Source organism: Panthera pardus, unplaced genomic scaffold (genome assembly GCF_024362965.1).
Source record: "Panthera pardus isolate Hobbes unplaced genomic scaffold, ASM2436296v1 HiC_scaffold_15, whole genome shotgun sequence".
Taxonomy (NCBI): Eukaryota; Metazoa; Chordata; class Mammalia; order Carnivora; family Felidae; genus Panthera; species Panthera pardus.
The window spans coordinates 52,321,692-52,343,096 of NW_026526710.1; the positions used below are offsets into that span (position 1 = coordinate 52,321,692).

Below are 21,405 nucleotides of genomic sequence, written 5' to 3' on the forward strand. Positions count from 1 at the left end.
TGATAATACAGTGGAATTTATATTCTATACATGTTTAACCAAGTGGACTCAATCAGAAGCATATTCTGAGGGGTAAAGGTGGGTAGTGAAAATTACAATTTGAATAGTGCTTGTAATCTTTCCCAGCATCCACCTCAGATGGAGGTTTCCATTGTGAGCATGACATGAGGGCCACAGCTCTGCTTTTTTCTAGAGTCCTTCCTGACCTTCATTGCCTTTTGTAGTATGAACAACTTGCTGGATCAAATGTGATTTTAGAGTATAAGGGTTTGTATTTGTTGATGACATAACCCACCACTACAAGCCCAGTACTTTTTATGGCATTCCATTGAAGCTAAAGGAAATCCTTGATTGTTGGAACCATGAGAGTTGGTATGGTATCTATAAAGTGGCATCTTCCAAAATGTCTTCCGAAGGTAATTTTGGCCATGTACGGTTTTCATTTTAAGAGGTAGCTTAGGCTGAATTTTGAGAACAAGTTGCTGCTAAATTTTGAAGGCATGCAAATTCACTAGACTGATGAATCAGTATTTTGCAAATGACAAAGTGGGCTTTTTGTTTGTTTTTGTAAAGTTTGCGTAGGCTGAGTTTGAGCCCATCCTAATGAAACTATTCCTTTAGGGTAATGATTCTCAACACAGGACAATCCCTGCTACCTCCCCCACTCCCCCAGGAAACATTTGGCAGTGTCTGGAGATATTTTTAGTTGTCACAACTGAGGAGGAGGTGCCATTGGCCTCTAGTGGGTAGAGGGCCAGGAACGCTGTTAAACATCCTACAGCACACAGGATAGCCTTCCCCCTCCCCCCACAACCAAGAATTATTCAACCCCAAATATCCATGGTATTAAAGTCAAGGAACCCTGCTCTAGAGTGAATCTGAGTGAACAGCTTAGCAAGAACTGGCCCAACACCAAAGGCAAAGTCTAAAGAATTTTCAAAGTTGTGAGCTTTTTCTCGTGGGACCTTTTTCACATTTATGTGACTAAACCACAAGTTTAAAGTTGATGGTGTTAGTTATTAGCTCTGAACTGGGGAGGTCCCTGGAATGTACATGATTTGGAGCAACTATTATAGAATTGGCTGGCCCAGCCCTTGGTTTCGTAAGACCTGCCAGAGAGCCAAGTCCTGGCAGAGTCGTCGAGACACCATGACAGACTGAAATCAATTGAAGCCACCCAAAGACTTATTAAGTTCAGATCTTTCTACCAGCAGTTTATCTCTTCAAAGAAAAATTGCATGGCAGGAGATTCCAATCGGACATTCTGGATTCAGCTGTCAGGGACATCGATGAAAGCCGACCTGGAATGTTTGTGCACACCGTATGTTGAGTGTGTGTGTGTGTGTGTGTGTGTGTGTGTGTGTGTGTGTTTGTCCTTTGAGGAATGATGATGAACTTCTCCCTTGCAGCATAAGCCACCAACCTCACAGTGTAACATCGTGATTAACAGAGGTTCAAGGCCCATTGGGGTTCAAATCCCAGGTCTGCTTATCGGTGAGGTCGGAAGGAGATGGACATGCTCAGAAGGTGCCTGGGGGCAGCCAGTGTAGGGACAGTTCAGAGAGGTGTGGAGAGCATCACAGGTCTGTCAGGTGGGGAAGTGCCCAGGGACTAGCAGCACTGGGAGACTGTCAACACTACTCCCACCCCCAGGCCTGGGGGAACTTGGTTAGTGCCCGGGACTGGTGAGAGCTGTAGCCTTGGGAAGGAGCCCATGGGACAGAAATAGTGGCCTGACAATCTCTGCCAACCGGAGGCCCCACGTGAAGAGGGTGGAGGCATAGTCTAGCCTCTCTTTCCTCCCTCCTGTGCTGCTACCTCCCAGAAGCTGACCTCTGTCACACTGAGAGGGAGCCAGCCTCCTGGGGCACAGAGCAGAATAGAAAATGGGTCTGGAGGAGCAGCCATGAGCTTCCAGCCTACTGTGTAGCCCTGGACAAGTTGCTTAACCTCTCTGGACATGTGTCCTTATTTTTCACACAGGGACACTAATCATCCTGCTGGTGTGAGGGCTACACAGGGTGATGTGTATGTGGTTCCTGGGAGGCACCAGTGTGTAGAAGGTACCTGGTACCTCGTGTGCAGGGCCTGGCGTCTAGTGAAATTTGGGGGACCAGATGAGGAGCTGGTGCTGGGCTTTTGGAGGGGCAGAGAGCAGTAGCTGTTAGGAGTCCATGTCTGCCCTGACTCACTCCTCAGGGCCTACTCTCCCTCCTCTCTCTCCTGGTTTTGTGATCTGCATGAGGGAAGTACCAGCATCTGACTGGGCACCCTTTTATATTCTCTTGACAGTAGCACTGGAGTTTTCCCTCTTTCCCTATGGTTCTCGCGTTGATGGGTTCCAATCCGGCTCCTATGCCCAACCTCTCTGTCCTGCAATGTCTGTGTTCTTTGGATAGAGAATTCCCTTCAGTGTTGCATTCCGGCTATGGGTTCTTTCCCACGGCATTGGCGACAACCAGGTTCTTCATTACTTCCTTCTGAATATACTGGGGGCCTCTTCAACAATTTCTTCCGTATTAGGTAAATTGTCCATTCCTGTATCTTTTTATACAGTTTCATTTTGATTTTTTTTCTCCTCTCCCTGCTCTGACCTTAACATTTAGTTTAAAGCTCTCTGAATCAGGTCAGTGCCGGTTCTGGCCAAATACATTTTTCTGGCCTTTGCTAAGTGCCTTCTGGCAATGCCAGGATCCCATCAGTCTGCTCACTTAGGATGTGGTCCAGGAAGACAGGTCTCAGTTTGGGATGCCTTTTGTGTTGCCAGGAGTTTCTTGCCATGTCCTCCCTTCACTTCCGCACTCATGCCCGCTGCGAGGAGAGGGGTGACCTGGCACCTGGCACAGGAACTTCTCAAAACTCCTCTCCTTGGCCCAGCCCCAGAGATGCGGCAGATCTTTACGTCCTTCCTCCATCCAAGGTGATGGGCGGGTGTGGCTGGTGAGGGATGAGTGGGGGGTTCCTGGCAGCTCCTGACTTGTAGGTTTGGTATATTGCAGTCACTTCTGACCCTCCTTCAAAGACAGGGCTGCAGGCATGTGCTTGGGAGTGGGTGCCCTGCCCCTTCCTGCCCAGCACCATGGTCTGGGCCTTCACTGTTCCCTCCTGGCCTCACTTTCTTTTTTTTTTTTTTTTTGAATTTTTTTTTTTTAACGTTTATTTATTTTTGGGACAGAGAGAGACAGAGCACAAACGGGGGAGGGGCAGAGAGAGAGGGAGACACAGAATTGGAAGCAGGCTCCAGGCTCTGAGCCATCAGCCCAGAGCCTGACGCAGGGCTCGAACTCACGGACCGCAAGATCGTGACCTGAGCTGAAGTCGGACGCTTAACCGACTGAGCCACCCAGGCGCCCCCTGGCCTCACTTTCTGAGGGCAATAAGAGAGGCCTCACCACAGAGGGATCTTGAGGAGACAGCATCCCACGCTCCCCTCAGAGGCTGACACGCTACCTGTCCCAGTGGCTCTTAGATTGGAAACAGCTTCCCACTGGCGCCATGTTTTTATTCATCATCCTCTCTTGAGCCCCGGGGTCTGGCATTCGTCTCTTCCTCCTCAGTCTCTCTGTCATCAGGGTTTGCTTTCTGGACTGTTTGCTCCATGCTAACAAGGAGCTTCACTGATAGCACCAAACATGCCTCAGCTGTCCTACTGGGAGGTGTGGTCTGTCTGTCTCTACCTGCAGCAGCCATCACTGCCCTTAGAGTAACATCCCCCCTTGCAAGGCCCATTACCACAGCCATGTGGCAAGACAGCTCTCATTCCTCCAGTGTGCCCTGTGCTCCTGGTCTTTGCACATACTTTCCTTCTGCCCAGAACATTCTTGTATCCACTTTACCCTGCTTTTCTTTAAAATTTTTTTTAACATTTACTTATTTTTGAGAGACAGAGCATGAGTGGGGGAGGGGCAGAGAGAGAGAGAGGGAGACACGGAATCCAAAGCAGGCTCCAGGCTCTGAGCTGTCAGCACAGAGCCCAGTGCGGGGCTCTAACTCACAAACTGTGAGATCATGACCTGAGCCGAAGTCGGACACTTAACCAGCTGAGCCACCCAGGCGCCCCTACTTTTCCCCCATTTTCACTCCTTTTCATTCTTGGAGACCCTGTTTAAATGTCATTTTGGTACAGCGGCTTTTATGTTCCTTCCCAGGCCTTGTCAAAGTCCCTTGCCATAACCCCCCGCCTAGGGCACTGTGCTTTTACTCTTAGAACACTGTCACATGTAGATATTTTTACCTGTGTCTGGGTGAGGTGAGGGGCTGGTGTTTCCCCGTCCAATGGTGGTAGGGTTCCCCCACCTCTGCCATGCCAGGCAGGTAGGTTCTCCTTGCTCCTCTGTAGTCCCTGTGATGACAAGCACTGGGTCTGTCACTTGTGTCACTCATGTATCACTGGGTCTTTCACCACCAACACCATTGGGGCAGAGAAAGGCTCGTTAAATACAGGAACTGGCAGCGATGGGAAGTTGTGAGCAGTCTCCACTCCTCAGTGTTGACAGATGCTTTAGTTCTCTGTAGGGCTGTTCCTGAAGACTAATATGATATGGTTCCTCCTGCTTCCTGGGCACTCAGGGAGGGTAGATGATGCTTGTTCCCCTGTCTTCCCAGGGGGCAGCCAGCCTGGCATGGGGCAGCAACTCAAGGATAGGGGATTCATGTGGTGGGGGTAGTGCTGACAGGGAGGTCCTGACGAAAGAGAATGGGAAGGGGGAGCAGAAATGCTGGAACTTTGTGAGCAGATGTTGGCCCAGTACCATGCCGAGGGCTCATCGACATGAGAGGAAGGCAAGGTCTGAGCCCTCGGGGATCTTTTGCCCTTGTCGTTCCCGTGTTTGATTAGCACAGCTGCAGAAGGGCTCTGCCGTGGGTCCCAGCTGTTCCTTCCAGGAACCCCCTGTCGCCTGTTATCCAGTGCCCTCTCTTGGGTACCTGGCCGCATACCATGGTGACCCCAGTTGATGGCTGTTTCCTCAGCCAAGGAGTGAGCCTTCTGAAAGCAAGGATGTGTGTTATGTCAGTGACAAGCGTGCGGCCTGGCGTGTGTGGTACAAGGAGCAACTACGTGTGTCTGCTCTCCCACTGTCACTCTCGATCTTTGCTGGTTCTGCTTGACTTGAATGTGGGTGACTATTTTTTTTTTATTTTTTTTAATGTTTATTTATTTTTGAGACAGAGAGAGACAGAGCATGAATGGGGGAGGGTCAGAGAGAGAGGGAGACACAGAATCCGAAGCAGGCTCCATCCAGGCTCTGAGCTGTCAGCACAGAGCCTGACGCGGGGCTCGAACTCACAGACCGTGAGATCATGACCTGAGCCGAAGTCAGAAGCCCAACCGACTGAGCCACCCAGGCGCCCCAAAATGTGTGTGACTATTATTTGTTCATCGTTAGGACAACCTCATGTGCCACAGATTTGCCGGCAGGGCTTGTGATGCTGAGTCTGCATTCTGGTCGGGAGGTGGTTCTGGAGACGGCCACCTCCCCAGCAGTGATGACAAAGAGAAGCCATCCAGTGGTCGAATCACACAAAGAAATGTCTGACTCCACGAAGTGAGGCCCTAGCGGATGGGGATAAAATTGTGTAGCATTTTAGGCACAAGAATGTGTGGCTCTGTAGCATTTGCGCGCCCGTTACCGTAACTGTCCAGACAGCCACCGCTTCCCCGGGAGGAAATGTGGTGGCAGAGTGCACGTAGGCTGAAGTCAAACCAGCAAATCGTGCATCTTTCCTGCTCTGTCTGCCAGTCTCCTGGGGATGGAGAGTAGACACAGGCTTATGACAGCCCCCTGCGGCCATCTCCCTGTCAGTGATAAAGCCACGTGGAGGCCCCCTAGACAGTTTTCGCCATATGCTCACCAATTGCAAGTCAAATGCGTGCCACATGCTAGACTGTTGCAAACACATTTTCGTTTTGATGTGGCTATTCTGGAGTAAATGTGTGCAAGGATGCATGCCTTCTGTCAACCAAAGGATGACAGTGCTCTTGGTAACACTGTGCTTCTGCCGTGCTTGTGAATGAAGGGCTGTATCTCCTTGCTAAATACTTCATTATCGGATGAGAAAGAGATCGCCATCATAATTCCTTCAGTACCAAAGGGAATTTTTCTCCAGGACATATTCATTCTTTGCCTGTACTCAGCTCAGTCTTTGCTTTTAAGGAAATGTATCCGACATGCCTATTCTTAGGCATGTGGGCTCAGGGTCGTGCATCCTTTGGCTTTCTCCTGCCATTGCCAGGCGGCATTTCCTTGCCTGGAAACTTTGTCCTCATATCACCAGGTCTTATAACTATCCATCTTGGGGACACCCAGCAGGGACAGCCAGCAGAAAGCAGAGGCCCGTTGCCACCCCAGCCTGCCTTTCCTCCAGTGTCCCAGGGAAGCAGGTTCCTGTACTAGGCTAGAAGATATACAGCCAGTCGTGAGGCCCCGGGCAGGTTGAAGGTAGAGGCTCTGTGACCTCTGCACCCACTTCCTACCTGAAGGGCCCTGGGGAGATTCCCAAGGAAGGGTCCTGCTTCCCTTTGGAGTTGGAAGTTACCCAAGGACACGAGGAAAAGCTGACGTTGCAACTTCCTCAATTCCCTCGTTCTCAGAGGAAGGAGGCTGAGAGCAGATGAGGGGTGAGGGTACTGGACCCAGCTGGAACTGGCAGCATGGCTTCTGGCTGGGAAGCTGAGGGCAGCTGCCTCCCCCGCCACCCCCACCCCAGTGAGGCCTGAGCTTTCCTCTGCCTTTTAGCAATTGCCCCACCTGGCCTCCTGGAGGGCCTGTTCTGGTATCTCATTGCCAGACAGTCCCCAGTCGCCTGAGCCAGCAGAATGCCTCCACGAGACACCTCCCTGATCTGCTTGTTCTTCTGGGGTCTCTTCCAGGTCCTGCCCCAGGCAGATCCTGCTGAATTTCCGTATTGCTTTGAGTAGCCATTGCCTAGGGCGGGGGGGCACATTGCCAGGTTTCCAGCAATGTAGTTTTTCCCAGCCCTGAGGGTCACACTCTCAGGACCGACCTGTCCTCCTCTGGCCTTCACACGTGACAGTTGGCTCAGAATTTTTTGTATTCTCTATCATTTGCTATGGATACACTGTGCACAGCTGAGAGATTTGTTGTGTAAAACCATGCAAAGCCGTACTGTGCCATTTTCCCTTTCCTCACAGGATGTCACATAGGGGAGCGTGAGCATTTTACCTTGCTACAAGCATCAGATCTCCAGTCTTGATAGGTTTGCAAATACTTCTGGGCCCAGCAGTGATTCTCCTGAACAACTTTCAGAGTTAGGGCCTAACTTCAAATTATGAGCAAACCTCATTCAAGCAAAGGGGGGCAGTGCTCACTGGTTTGGCAACCGATAAAACATCAGGCTGCTACTGCTGTGTAATAAATTACCACAAACACAGCGATTCAAAATATAGCCATTTATTATCTCACAGTTTCCACAGGTCAGAAGGCCAGCAGGCCAGCATGGCTCAACTGTGTTCTCAGCCCTGGGTATCACGAGGCCACAGTCAAGGCTGTGGCTGGCCTGTCTCTTACTGGGAGCTGAGGGAGGCCCTGGGAAGACCACCTCGGGTTCATTTCGGTTGTTGGCAGACATCAGTTTCTCACAGCCCCAAAGTCCCTGTTCTTTATTTCATATTGGCTGAGAGTTGCTCTCAGGTTTTAGGGACCACTCGCGTTCCTTGTCTGTCATATGGCCCCTCCATCTTTAAGGCCACATGCTTTTTTTAAAATTAAAAAAAAATTTTTTTTAAGGTTTATTTTTGAGAGAGAGCGCAAGCAGAGGAAGGGAAGAGAGAGAGGGAGACACAGAATCTGAAGCCGGCTCCAGGCTCTGAGCTGTCCGCACAGAGCCCAACACGGGGCTTGAACCCATGAACCCCGAGATCACGACCTGAGCCAAAGTCAGACGCTGAACCAACAGAGCCACCCAGGCGCCCCTTAAGTCACACACTTCTGATCTCTCAACTTTCTTTTTTGTTGCCAATCAGAAAGCACCCTGCTTTTAAAAGTCTCACCAGATCGAATCAGGCCCCCCTAGATAACCTCTAGACCTTGAAGTCACGTGACTTGAGACCACACCGTCAGCCACACGGTCCCTTCCCAGCAGTGTTAGTGTTTAGCGTTTAACTGAATGACCAGGAGATGGGAATCTTGGGGGTCGCCTTTCGAATGTCGCCCACAGCAGACAGCCAAGAGAAATCAACCTCAGGTCTGCTTTCATACCTCACTTGACATTCCCAGGGAGTTCCTGTTGTGATCATAATCTCCATTGTTGTCTCCACCAGCCAGTGCTGGGGATCCCGAGCCTGGACCGGAGGCGGAGGTAGGGCAGAGTGCGGACGAGGCCAGCCCTGAAGTAGCCCCTGCCCGCGTGGGAGCAGAGAGTGAAGCGGAGCGAGCACTGGAGCAAGAGCCAGAAGAGCGGGCCTCCCTCAGTGAGAAAGAGAGGCAGAGTGAGGAGGTGAACGAGAAGGACAACTGCTCCGCCTCCAGCATCTCATCCTCCAGCAGCACGTTAGAGAGGGAGGAGAAGGAAGACAAGCTCTCCAGGGACAGGGGACCTGGTAACGCAGCCCTTTTTTCTCAGTAAATAAGTCCCAGGGAACCCTGGGGTGGGACACCTGGTTTGCTGGCCACTGAGGTGACCTCCCGGCTCAGCTCACTCACTGGCCGTGGCACCTGGTGGCTGGAGGTGTGAAGGATGTGGCCACACCGTTGGCAGCCCACAGCTTCCTGCCCCTTGTGGAGGTGGCCCCACACCCTCTGCCATGCTGTCGTACCATCACTTCTACAGGTGGGAGAAGGGCTTGATAATGAGGGCAGCAAAGGACTTTTCCTGAGGAATAAGCCCCCAAAGAGAAATTCCTCTCTTCCTTCTAATTGCTTGTTAAGAGTAAATACAGCTCTTTTTCTGATTTAAATTTAGAGATCTGTCGTGTTGCCATCTGCTCCCTTGAAAGTTTCTTCAGTGAAGTGTGCTAAAACCATTATGATGGGCATTTCAGACCAGAGCAAATGCGCTAAAATGCACTGAATGAGTATTTCCAAAAAGTGGCAGTTCACAATGTGCTGAGGTCAATTTGGTGTGCTTTAGTGGAATATATATAATTTAAGTAACTTTCTACAACATACTCAGGGCCACTTGTTTCTTTGGTATGAAGTATATGCTTTTCTTTATGGAATTTTTTCTTTTTGGTATTATAGCTGATATTTATTCAGTTCATCTGTGAAATGGTGACTCTATGGTTAAGGGCCAAATGGAACATTAATCCTCACTGGGGACTTGGGGAGGGTGCCATAGAGGGTTATCAGAATTGTAAAAGATTGATATAATCATTTGAATTATGGTTCATATGCAACACCATTGGGTTGGTTGTCCTGTCCCATGACTTGTGTGCTGTTGAGATGACAGGGTGCCCCCTCTCTCACCTAACACTCCTCATCAGTGGGGGCATGTCGTACTAGCCAGCCTTCAGTAAGCTACACAGTTATACACACTCAAGGAGCCTATGCCTTGGGTCCAAAGTGCAGCATGAAGGCTCCGCAGGGGCCTACCAACTGGTGGCATGACCCATGCATGGCTTGTTAGTTCACACATAAAGAATACATGGTCTCTGAAGCATGGATGTATGAATGAAAATGGAATGAATGGATGAATGAATGAATGAAGCCATAATGTCTGCTACAAGAACTATCAGTCAAGAGCTTGGTCTTAGTTAATATTTGAGTTTTCACCAGCTATATTATTAAATTTTATTCTTTCTATTGCTAGTCCCTATGACACACTGAAAATGGGACTTGAGGACTTTATTAGTTTATATCTTAGTAATTATTGCATTGAAAATCTTGTGTCTGGCTGAAGATGTATCGCTAGAAAGTATTACATATATTGATATTTACTTAATTTCTCTCCAAGTCAGATTGCAGTTAGTCTCCCAAATTCTACTTGTTCGTGTTCTCCTTCAATGGGATTAGGGCCATAGTACAGTCGGGTAAGTCGTCTTGCTCAGGTTGGCCTTAAATCATGTTTAAGTCATTATAAATAGCTCTAGGAATTATTCGTCGTCACTAGGTTTAGCAGGCCTAAAACATATCAACAAGTTGCATTAGTGAAAAGAAGCCAAGGAACAGGACTTTCTTGGATCAGATTGCCCAGTATTTTTCCAAATAAGGGCAACTTTCCAAAAATGGAGACTCTACTCCCAGTGAAGAACCACTGACTTCCTACCAAAGTCAGTATCCAAGTGTATCGACTCAGGAGTTAGTGCTTTGCAGTGATTTTTTTTTTTTATGCTTTAGTCTGGTGCTATTAAGAGACATGATCATATTTATTTGCTGCAACTTTAGCTCCTAGAAAATCCCACTGCTCACAGGCACGATCAGCAGCTGTGGAGTCAGGGCGGCTCTGTCATCATAGCTCTTGCCTTTCAGAGTGTTCTCAAATCACAAAGGCAATCATAACGATTCTCAATCTTATTTCTTCTTTATTCATTTAAATTCAAGTTAGTTAACGTACAGTGTATTCTTGGCTTCAGGAGTAGAACCTAGTGATTCATCTCTCACATATGACACCCAGGGCTCATCCCAAAAAGTGCCCTCCTTAAAGCTTGTCACCTAGTTAACCCGTCCCTCCTCCCACCACCCCTCCAGCAACCCTCAGTTCTCTGTATTTAATAAGATAAAAACAGAGAAGGAGGCAAACTATAAGAGACTCAATCTTATTTCTTTTTTTTTTTTAATTTATTGTCAAATTGACTGACATAAAGCATGTAAAGTGTGCTCTTGGTTTTTGGGGTAGATTGCCGTGGTTCATCGCTTATATACAACACCCAGTGCTCATCTCAACAAGTGCCCTCTTCAATGCCCAGACTCAGTCTTCTTTCTGATGATAGTATCCATTACTCAGAAATGAGTTTGTAGGTCTTGAAAGAGTCTCAACTTATTCTGGTTGTGTGGCTTTCTTTTTGTTTCCCATGTTCCGCTCCATGGCATCAACATGAGAGACTTTATGGTAGCATTCGTTACAGTTGGCAATAATGACTTGTATAACTGTCTTTTACCTCCTTGAATATAAAATTTGTGAAGACGGGATGTCTGTCTTGTCTATCGTGAGTCCTCACTTCCTTGCGGTAGGCCCAAGAACATAGTAGAGGCTCACAAAACTGTTGATGAATAATTGAATGAAGAGACAACTGGCTAAGATACAGCAGCTCTATTGTTCCCAGTTCCTCCCTCTAACAATTAAAATATCAACACCCTGGGCATAACAGAACAATCAATTATAGGAGGACTCTGAAAAGTGGAAAGAAGACAGACTGTCTAAGGACCTTTGGACTAGAATGACATGGCAGTAAAGCTCTAATTAAATCCTATTCCCATTGGTGAAAGGATTACCTAACAGAACATAAATTTTTTTGGCTGTTAATACATTCCCTACCCTAGACAAGCACTAATTGAAAATCTGCTGTCCTGCCCCTCCCCAACCCAGTAGCTTTAGTGGGACCAAAGAGGAGGTGATCTTCTATAACCTCCACCTTATGGAAACGGGTTTCTGGAGGGGAGGTGCATGAAGGGATGGGCTAAATGGGTGATGGGCATTAGGTAGGTCACTTTTTGGGATGAGCACTGTGGTGTCAACAGTACTTAGTAGAGAGGCAGTCCTCTGCCCCCTGCCCAACAGAAGCAGATGGTGTTCTCTCATTTCCTTGCTGGAGTAGTTCTCCTAATGGGGAACTGATATTCTATCCACTACAGGGCAAAAGCAAGTGGCATCCCAGTTTCCCTACTGGGGAAGTGTCAGTGGAGTCTTGTAGAGATCTAAGACTTCACCTTCAGCCAGCAGGAGACAGACTTAAGCAGTGGAAGAAGACTGATCAGAATTCTCGTTCCCCTGCCCTCCTTCTCTAACACCATCTGGGCCCAGCCAGGGAGCTCAACCTCCATCTCCACCCAACATAAACAAGGTAGAATGATGTGGTTGGAGGTGGAACTAGTCTGCGATCTCTTTTCCCCAACCCAGAATCAGTAAGGACCAGTGGGAAGCCGAGCCTTCCCCTCCACTTGGAGGCAATGTTAAGTGCTCTACTTTCACTGGAAGTATGCCCGTGGGGTCAAGAGGTTGCTCAACCCCCACCCTGCCCATCTGCAGTGAGGCAGTGTGAATCAACTCTCTTGCTAGGGTGGTGACAGTTGGACCCAGTAGGGAGTTGAACATCTATGCCCATCAAGACCTGTACAGCACACCTAAAAAGGGTGACTGCCTGCTGAAAGAGAAGATGAAACATGATCCAAAGTCCAGCAAATAATACCCAAAATATCTAGGATACACTCTAAAATCACTCATCATATCAAGAACTAAGGCATTCACAACTTGAATGGGAAAAGACAAGCAACAAATGCCAACATTGAGATGAGCCAGTTGTTGGGATTATCTGACAAGGATTTTAAAACAGCCATCATGCTAATATTTCAGTGAACAGTTATAAATATTCAGGAAATATGTAAAAGAAATGAAATATCTTAGCAAAGAAATAGAAGATATAAAAAAGAACCAAAAGGAAATTATAGAACTGAAAAAATACAATGGCCACAATAAAACACTTGGGCCGTATAGTAGATTGGAGACAACAAAAGAAATAATATATGCAGTTGAAAACAGATGAGTAGAAGTTACCCAACCTGAATAACAGAGGGGAAAAAAAACTGACTGAAAAAATGAACAGAGCCTCAGGTACTTGTGAGACTATGTCAAGGGAACTAACATTCATTTCATCAGGGTCTGAGAAGGGGAGGAGTAAGTATGCAATGTTGGAAAAATGTTTGAAGAAATGACTGAAAATTTCCCAAATTTGGGAAAAGGTGTAAACCCACAGATTTAAGAAGCTAAGCAAGTACTAATGGGGATAAATCCAAAGAAATTCACACCAAGACAAATGATAAGCAAACTTCTGAAAACTAAAGACCAAAAATAGAATGTCTTGAAAGGGACTGGGAAGAAACAAAGTGTTACCTATAGAGGAACACCAATTCCATGGCAAAACAGTTCCTCATCTGAAACATGGAGGTGAGCGGGAAGTGGCTCAGCATTTGTCAGTGCTCGAAGACTAGAGTTATCAACCTTGAACTAGAGTTATCAACCCCAGCAAAAGTAGCCTTTAAGAATGAAGAGAAAACAAAGACATACTCAGTTAAAGAAAAACTAAGAGAATTTAGTTAAAGAAAAACTAAGACAAATTAAGACCTACTCTTAAGGAATGACGGGAGAATGTTCTCTGAACAGAAAGGAAATGATGACAGAAGGCTCAGAATTTCAGAAAGAAAAAGAACAGGGGAATGGATAAAAGTAGTAAGTAGAAAAGACAGTCTCTTGCCTCATAAGTTTCTTAAATCTAGTATGTGATGGTAGAAGCAAAAACTGTAACACATGAGATGTAGTGCCCACTATACGTAGATGAAATACTTAAGACAATTACATTTTTTTGAAGTAGGGTGGGTAAAGGGCTTTAAATGGAAGTAAGGGTTCTATGCTTCAAACTAGTGAAATATCAACACTGACAGATAAGTTAGTGTGCATATCGTAATACCTAGAGCCACTGCCGAGAAAATTATATGAAGCAGGGTACTCAAAAACACTATAAATCAAATTGAAATTCTAAAAAAAAAGTGTTCAAAGAAAAGGAGACCAAAAAAAATGAAACAGGAACTAAAACAAACAGAATGAATAAAAAAAAAAGTGGCAGACTGAAGCCCTAACATATCAATAATTTAAATGAAAAGATGGAGATGTGCAGAGTGGACAAAAATACAACCCAGCTATATGCCATGTGTTCAGAACTCATTTCCTACATGATGGCATAGGCAGATGGAAAGTTAAAAGCTGGGAAAAGATACATCATGCTAACATTGATCAAAGAAAAGCAGGAGAGGCTATATTAGGATCAAAGTAGACTTCAGAGCCAAGGAAATTGCTAGAGACAAAGAAGCATATACTACATAGCGATATAAGAAGACCTAAGTGAATGAAGAGATTTTTTGGCAAAATAAAAAACTTCCACTTTTCCCAGTAAATGGGGAAGGAGACCAGTCAGCCACTCCACCTGCAGCAGCCCCGTTACCTCACAACTGTCTTCCTAGTTACAGGACTGTCTGGCTAGTCATAGGGACTGCAAATACCCAGATGTTCCCGTCATGTCCTCAAGTGCCATCTCCTCCCTCTTTGATGGTGGTTGTCTCCTAAGTGTATTTTGTGAAACCTGCAAGAGGGTTCAAGAGCTCCTTGTTCTGGTGTTGGTCCTTTGGTGAGGTCAGGCCACTCCTGAGCAAGGTACAGAGGATAAAGCTACATTGGAAGAAACAGAGCACCAGGAGGCCTTTGTGCCTCCTCAGTGAATGCCTCCTCTAAGATGAAGGCAGAGCCATGTGAGACAGACCAGTGCATCCCCTGGCGTGTTTGATCAGGCCATTCCTCTTTGGTGGAACAAGAGCTCCAAATGCTCAAGTTTCTGGCCTAGGTCTCTGCCATCCCTCAATACAAGTATCCACAGAGGCCCTGGGTATCTGATGAAACTCATTTCCTGAATGCCTACCAAACAGCCTTGCTGACCCTTAGGAAGCAAACTCAGAGGAATAACATTCCTGACCGTTCATTTATTCATTCATTGATCCATTGTGGATGCTGAGAATCCAACAGTGAGCAACAACAACAAAACCCAATCCCTGCCCTTGGAGAGTTTACATTACAACGAAGAGGACAGCTTACTAGTGTTAGGACAAAGGCAACAATAAAATAAATACAGAAAATGTGTGGAAAATTAGGCTGTAATAAGTGCTCTGGTGACTAAAGCTGGAAAGGGTGATAAATAGCTCCGGGGAGAGGGAGGGAGTGTTACACAATTCTAAACGAGGTAGTTGGGAGGACTTCACTGAGAAGATACTGTCTAAGCAAAGACCTAAAGGAGGTTGAGAAGCAAACTGTGTGCTTAAATGGGTGCAGTTTGTCCCAGGATGGGCAAAGGCCCTGAGGCCAGATCATGCCTGGTGAGGTTAGGAATGTCAAGCAGCTACTTTAGCTAAAGAGGTTCAGGCACGTTTGTCAAGAAAAGTAAGGGGGGTTCATGCAAGGCTTGTGAACATTGAAAGGTCACACTGGCTTTTTGTCTTGGTGAAATGTAGCACCGTTAGAAGACTTTGAGCAGAAAGGTGTGATCGACCATTTCAATATATCCCATGGCCATTGTGTTAAGAACTGACTCTAGGGGCCAAGAGTGGAAGTTGGGACCAGCTGAGGGGCGCCCCTCCAGTGCTGCAGGCAAGAAACCATGCTGTCTCGGCCCAGGGCCATGGCAGGGTGGGTGATGAGAAAAGTTGGTTGGATTCTGGATGTGACAGGAAGATTTAGCTAACAAGACACCTTGTTGTGCTGGATGTGTGGGATAAAAGAACAGGGGGAATCAGATGACCCTGAGATTTTTGGAATTGGCAGCAAGATGGATGAAAGTTGCCACATCTGAGATAGGGAACAGCTAGCTGCAGGAGAAGCAGGTTCCGAGATGGGGTGGGGGTGAGAGCAGAGGTGGTCCCTAAAGCCCAGAGGCTGGATGAGATGGTGTCTAAGAGAGTGAGTATCCAAGTACACAAGAGGTCCAAAGACATTTAAAGGTTAAAGATAAGGAGGAACCAGCACAGCAGACTGAGAAAGGACAGCCAGAAGAAAGGAAGCAGACCAGGTGAATGCAATGTTCTGGAAGCCAAGTGAAAAACAGAAGTCGAGGAGGGAGCCGTCTGCTGGGTCTAGTGCAGCAGCAAAGTCTTCGACCACCTGGGAAAGAGCAGCTTTCAAAGGTGGTGAGAGCAGAAACTTCATTAGGCTGGGTTCAAGAGAGAGAATAGAGAGAAAAATTGGAGCAGTGAGCAAAACAACTCTGTTAAGCAGCTTTACTTTAAAGGAAAGGAGAAAAGTTGGGTTATAGCTGGAGGGCTAAGAAGAGTCAAGTGAGGTGTTTTTGTCTTAAGGTGGGTGAAATTATGCCGTGCTTCTATGCCAGCAGGAAGGTCTAGTGGGGGGAGCATGGGAAATGCGGGACAGAGAACCACTGGAATGGCTTCCAAATGCACACATGGAGCGTTGACCCTGCTAGGAGGGATGGTTTCTCGCTAGTCACAGGAGAGAGGCCATGGCTGGGGTTCAGGTGCGGGCAGGGGGAGGCTGGATGAGGCCCTGGAACATCTCCCCTGACTTCTTCTGTTAAGCTGTTGAACCAGGAAGCAAGGCCATGCTTGTGTGAAGATGTGTGACAGTGGGAAGGTTGGAGGAGAGAGAGGAGGTAGGCAGAGTCACCCAGGAGAGATTGTGATGAGGTTACCAGGCAGCAGTAAGGGTTTCCCAAAGACTGGTGACCATGGACTTAAAGGGCTTGTGCCTTTCCCTGGGCACTTTGAGCCACACTGGTGCATGTGTGGAGTAGCGGGGAGATGGACATTAACTCTACAGCCTTTCCAACACCTGTCCCGTGGCAGGGGAGGGAGCATCTTCCTTGCCTCCCTGTGTCTAGTTAGGACAGCAGCCCCTTAGTTACCTGTGGCTGGGTGGGTCCTGACCAGCCGTCCTGGGTAGGCAGGAAAAGTGGGGGAAATACTCCTATGAGCCAAGGTGCGAGCCAAGAGCAGTGTTCTACCTACCAGAGTCGGGTCCTGGAGCAGGTCATTGCAACTTTGATGGGCATCTTGTCAACCGGGACCACCTCCTCTTCAGTCACTTCATTTCAGTGTTTTCTCTCTGTATAAAGCCTCTGTATTACCTAACTGGTTTCTCACAGGATTAAGGCACCTGCCACTTGCTCATTTTTTTTTTCTCCTGTATGCTTTCAGGTTTGTGGTCCGCAGGTGTTCAGGATGCCGGTGTAAATGAACAGTGTGGCGACATCCTCACCAACAAACGGTTCATGCTGGACATGCTGTATGCCCATAACAGAAAGCCCACAGATGACGAGGAGAAGGGAGAGGGCGAGACTGGGAGGACTGAGCCAGGCGCAGAGGCGGTAGCCAGCCTGGCTAGCAGGATATCCACCCTGCAGGCCAACTCTCTGGCCCAGGATGACAGCGTCAGGAGGGTGGACGTTGGCTGTCTGGACAATCGGGGCAGCGTGAAAGCCTTCGCTGAGAAATTCAACAGTGGGGACCTGGGGAGAGGGTCCATCTCCCCTGATGCCGAGCCTAATGACAAAGTCCCAGAGAAAGCATCTGCACAGCAGAAGACGGAATCTGACTACATTTGGGACCAGCTCATGGCCAATCCGAGGGAGCTGAGAATCCAAGACATGGATTTCACCGACCTGGGGGAGGAGGATGACGTCGACGTCCTGGATGTGGACCTGGGTCCTAGGGAGGCTCCGGGGCCACCGCCCCCGCCCCCACCCACTTTTCTGGGTTTGCCTCCCCCGCCCCCACCGCCCCTTTTGGACAGCGTGCCTCCCCCTCCTGTCCCCGGTAATTTATTGGCTCCTCCTCCTCCAGTGTTCAACGCTCCTCAGGGCTTAGGGTGGCCCCAGGTACCCCGGGGTCAGCCGGCATTCACAAAGAAAAAGAAGACCATCCGTCTATTCTGGAATGAAGTGCGGCCATTCGAGTGGCCATGTAAGAACAACCGCCGCTGCCGAGAATTCCTGTGGTCGAAACTGGAACCTATTAAGGTGGACACTTCCAGGCTGGAGCACCTGTTTGAGTCCAAGTCTAAGGAACTGTCCGTCTCAAAGGTACCGCTAGCACCCCAAATGCTTCTTGATCTGCAGAGTTACTTTCCGCTGTTGAGTAGGACTGGGAGATGTGTTGTATATAAAATTCCCTTCATGCTGCTTTTGCTATATGGTAAAAAAAAAAAAAAAAAAAAAAGAAAAGAAAGAAAAGGCGGTTGGTATAAACACCTTCAAGAGATGAGTCTTTGTGCCATACCCTAGATGTAACCTAAATGAGTAAGGGACCCTTCATGGCCAACATGGACAGCAGCTTCCTAACACCGTTAGGCAAAGTAGCTTTCAAAGAACCAAATAACCCAGAGGAAAAGACAAAAACATTAACCAGGGAATATTAGCCGAGCCCACCAGTAGATGCTGATGTTAACTAGAGGAAAGTAGTCTTGCTAATTGATCGACCACCTGGACTTTATCCAGGAGATGTGGCTATTTACTCTCGCCTTGATTTTTTTATAGTGGATGGTAGTGGTAGTTTGAACCTACGATGTAACCACATGGTAATTTAGAGTAAACTTGCAAGAACTTACCATAAATTAGTTTTAGCTCCATGTGTTCCATTTATCATCATTTTGGGTGAGTACACAGCTGCCTGAGCTGGACTCCCCGACCTGCCAGGCAAGTGCCAATTCCGGATCAAAAAGTAGGTGCAACATTCTGAGGACAAGAGGGCCCTTCAGACAAGGAGCCAAGTGACAGAGTTCGTGCCTAGGGAGGGGTGGGACTAGGGGGGCCTGGAACCAGGGGCGCTGCTCCTCCTGAATTGGCCTTCGCCCTGGTGTCGATTTCTGCCTAGTCTCCACAAGGATGTGAATCTCAACTGGTCTAGCCTTAGGAACCCCACCCCCCCCCCCAGGTCAGAATTAAAGCTTCCTCCTGTTTGTAAATCCAAACTGCTAGGATCCAACTCAGCACATCATGTCCAGTCAGTCCTCTCCTTCCGCTGAAAGTAGACCCCCTTTTGTCCTCTCCAGAAAATGACACCTAGGAAAGTGAGGTTGGGCATCCCCTCTCGGTGTCTCTGTGTCCTGACTTTCCCAGGACTGGTGGCGTGTTGTGCTGAGCCACCCGTGTGTCCCCTTGAGTTCTTCCAGTGCAGCATAGCATTTGGGAGAAGCTATTCCTGGCTGGTTAAAGCAGCAGTCTCTGGTGGCCCAGAGTTATCCGGGGCCCACCCTCACTCGCACCACCCTCCAACCTACTGATCTAGTTGGCTGGTCTCCTTCAGCTACCACCTCTTCACATGGGCTGGTCTGGCTGGTGAGCCCTCTGGGCTTCCACGGGTTGCTCAACACCCTTAGGTTTCTGGCCCTTGATTTGGGTTGGAGGAAGTAAAGGGAGTAACAGTTTGGCAGTGAAGTTCTTTCTGACTTTGTTTTTACAAAAGGAAGTAGCAAGATTAAAAACTTCATTGAGGGGACCCAAAATGGGCAGTTCACCCGCCTCCCTCCTTCTCTTGACTCTACTCTGGTTGGTGACAAGAGTCTGGTCACTGCCCTCTCAGTAACCTGAAGTTCCATTCTTGTTTGAAGTAGGTGGTGACCTCTTAAAATGCTTGATTGCCTGGCTAAAGAACAAATGTTTGCCTAGTTTTTCTAAAATGAGAGCATAAGAGAAAAGTAATATATTGAAAATTTTACCAAAGAGATTCCAGAATGTCCTACAGTGGGACCTAGGAACCCATACCTCTGTTCTTGGGAGCAGGGTGGGCGGAGATAGGAAATGTGAGAAGGAACTAATTTACAAATGTTACAAAAGGTAAAAAATGCACATTAAGATTAAAATACATCACATTGGAGAGTTGAATCTTTATGTGTATGTTATTAATGCAGATATAACCAATTTTACTTTCGTTTATAATCCTTGACTATGATTTTCATACAGCACAGCTGTAAACAACCACTTCTGAATTCTGGCTTGTGAATTCATTCATTATTCATTAAACACAATAGCAACACAAATAAAAATGAAATAGACTTCACAAGCCAGCACAGAGCTGGAATCGGTTTTGGTTTTTGTCAGAAAACTTATACCAGACCGGAGCTCCAGAGCATCCTTCTGACCATCCAGGTCACTCCTCAAAATAAAGATTCATGTTCCAGACCCAAGGCTGGGTGACCAGTTAATGGAAATAAGAACAGGAAAATATGCTTTTGTATTTCCTTTCCAAATAGTTTTTGGAACTGGATCTATTTTTCTGTCTCAGAAGGAAATATATATAGATTTTAGTAAGATGACTTTAATTATGTTTTGTGGAGAAAGACAGAAATCCTGTGCTAAATTTCATCGTGTTGTGTTTCTACTGCTGGTCTGAGATGCGGTGAATCACATAGAAGATCACAGGAGTGACCCCAGAGAATGATGTCAGGGCAGAAAGCCCCTGGAGGTATGGGGATGTACCCTCATGGACTTCATATCATCCTGAGGAGCCCCAGGAAGTGGCCTTCATCCTATGTGCCTAATCAAGAGCAGCAAAGTCCCTCCTGCTCCCAAAAGGCAGTTTTTATGTCCTAAGTTACAGACAGTACACAAGACAGGTGTGGACTGGAAGAGAAAACTGGAAGGAAGAAAGGGACTTGGTCTCCCCTTTGAGGGCTCAATGCTGTCTTCCTCCCCTGGGCTCATTAAGTTTATCATGGGGAGGGGATTCCAAAATGGGTTAGGAGAATTTTTTTCAACTTTATTTACTCTGACATTTCAAAACATATCAGAAGCTATTCACAGTGACTTTTTAAGAAAATTCAAAGAATGATGAATTATTTGGTCTGGGGTGAGCCCCAGCCTGGGTTATTTTTAAAAGCACCTCAGGGACTCAACCAAAGTTGTGCACCATGGATTTAAAGTGATAAATGAGGCACCAAGGAGGGAGGCATTGATCCCTTCACCACCGTGTTCCGCGTTGACTCCCCCATCCCCCAATCCATTTTATTCTCCCAAGAAGGGAGTCAAGTTTCCCTACCCTATACTCAAGTTCAGGACATACTGAAATGTTATTTTATTTAACATCACCCTCAGAAAACCTGAATTCTGTCATATGGAAATTGAAAACCCAACTTTGGGAGTTCAGTGGGGTGACCATACATCTAATGTATCCAGGTTGGCCCGGGTGTATGCCTGTTGTCCCGGCATGTATGTAGAGCACTCCCTTTCTCTCTCAGAGTTCTTCTGGTTAGGGTACTAGACATACTCCATTACCATCAGTAAGGCAGCTGTGTCGCAGCCGGCCTCAGCTATGGAAGACTGCTGCAGAAGAACTGGGAAATTAATGCTTTTTTTCCCTAAGCTTCATGATAAGGCAAGCCTATTCTGCCAAGTTCCTCAGAAACTCTATTCCTAGCTACAGGTTTGTCAGCCTTTATGCAAACATAGTTGGGTGATGTCGTTGTTGCCTTAATGCTTGCCCATGTGTATCAGTCTCCCTTGTTACAAGGACTTAGGAATATTCCACAGTTGTCACATCTTTATGACATCTGTATTGTGGTCGCATTGTCATTGTCACTTTCTCAACAGGCAGTTTTGAAAATATCCAGTGGCGTCACTCTCTTGGCAGTTAGTGGAGAGTGAGAAGGAATGATTTATCATTGCAAAGCCAGTGCCCTGCTGAGCCAGACCCAGGGTCTGTGACTGCGATGCTGAGAAGCATTTTGAGAGTCGTGCATTTCATG

At 47.3% G+C, this 21,405-nt stretch overlaps 1 protein-coding gene across 14 annotated transcripts in view; it reads left to right on the top strand.

Annotated features, from left to right (window-relative positions):
- Positions 1 to 21,405, top strand: part of FHOD3 (formin homology 2 domain containing 3) — a 469,161-nt gene that overhangs the window by 392,638 nt on the left and 55,118 nt on the right. For all 14 annotated transcript variants that reach the window (XM_053902586.1, XM_053902585.1, XM_053902587.1 and 11 more), the window contains 2 exons: positions 8,282 to 8,560; positions 16,863 to 17,746. In XM_053902586.1, the coding sequence (XP_053758561.1) occupies positions 8,282 to 8,560; positions 16,863 to 17,746 (1,163 nt within the window). The remainder of the gene's footprint in view (positions 1 to 8,281; positions 8,561 to 16,862; positions 17,747 to 21,405) is intronic.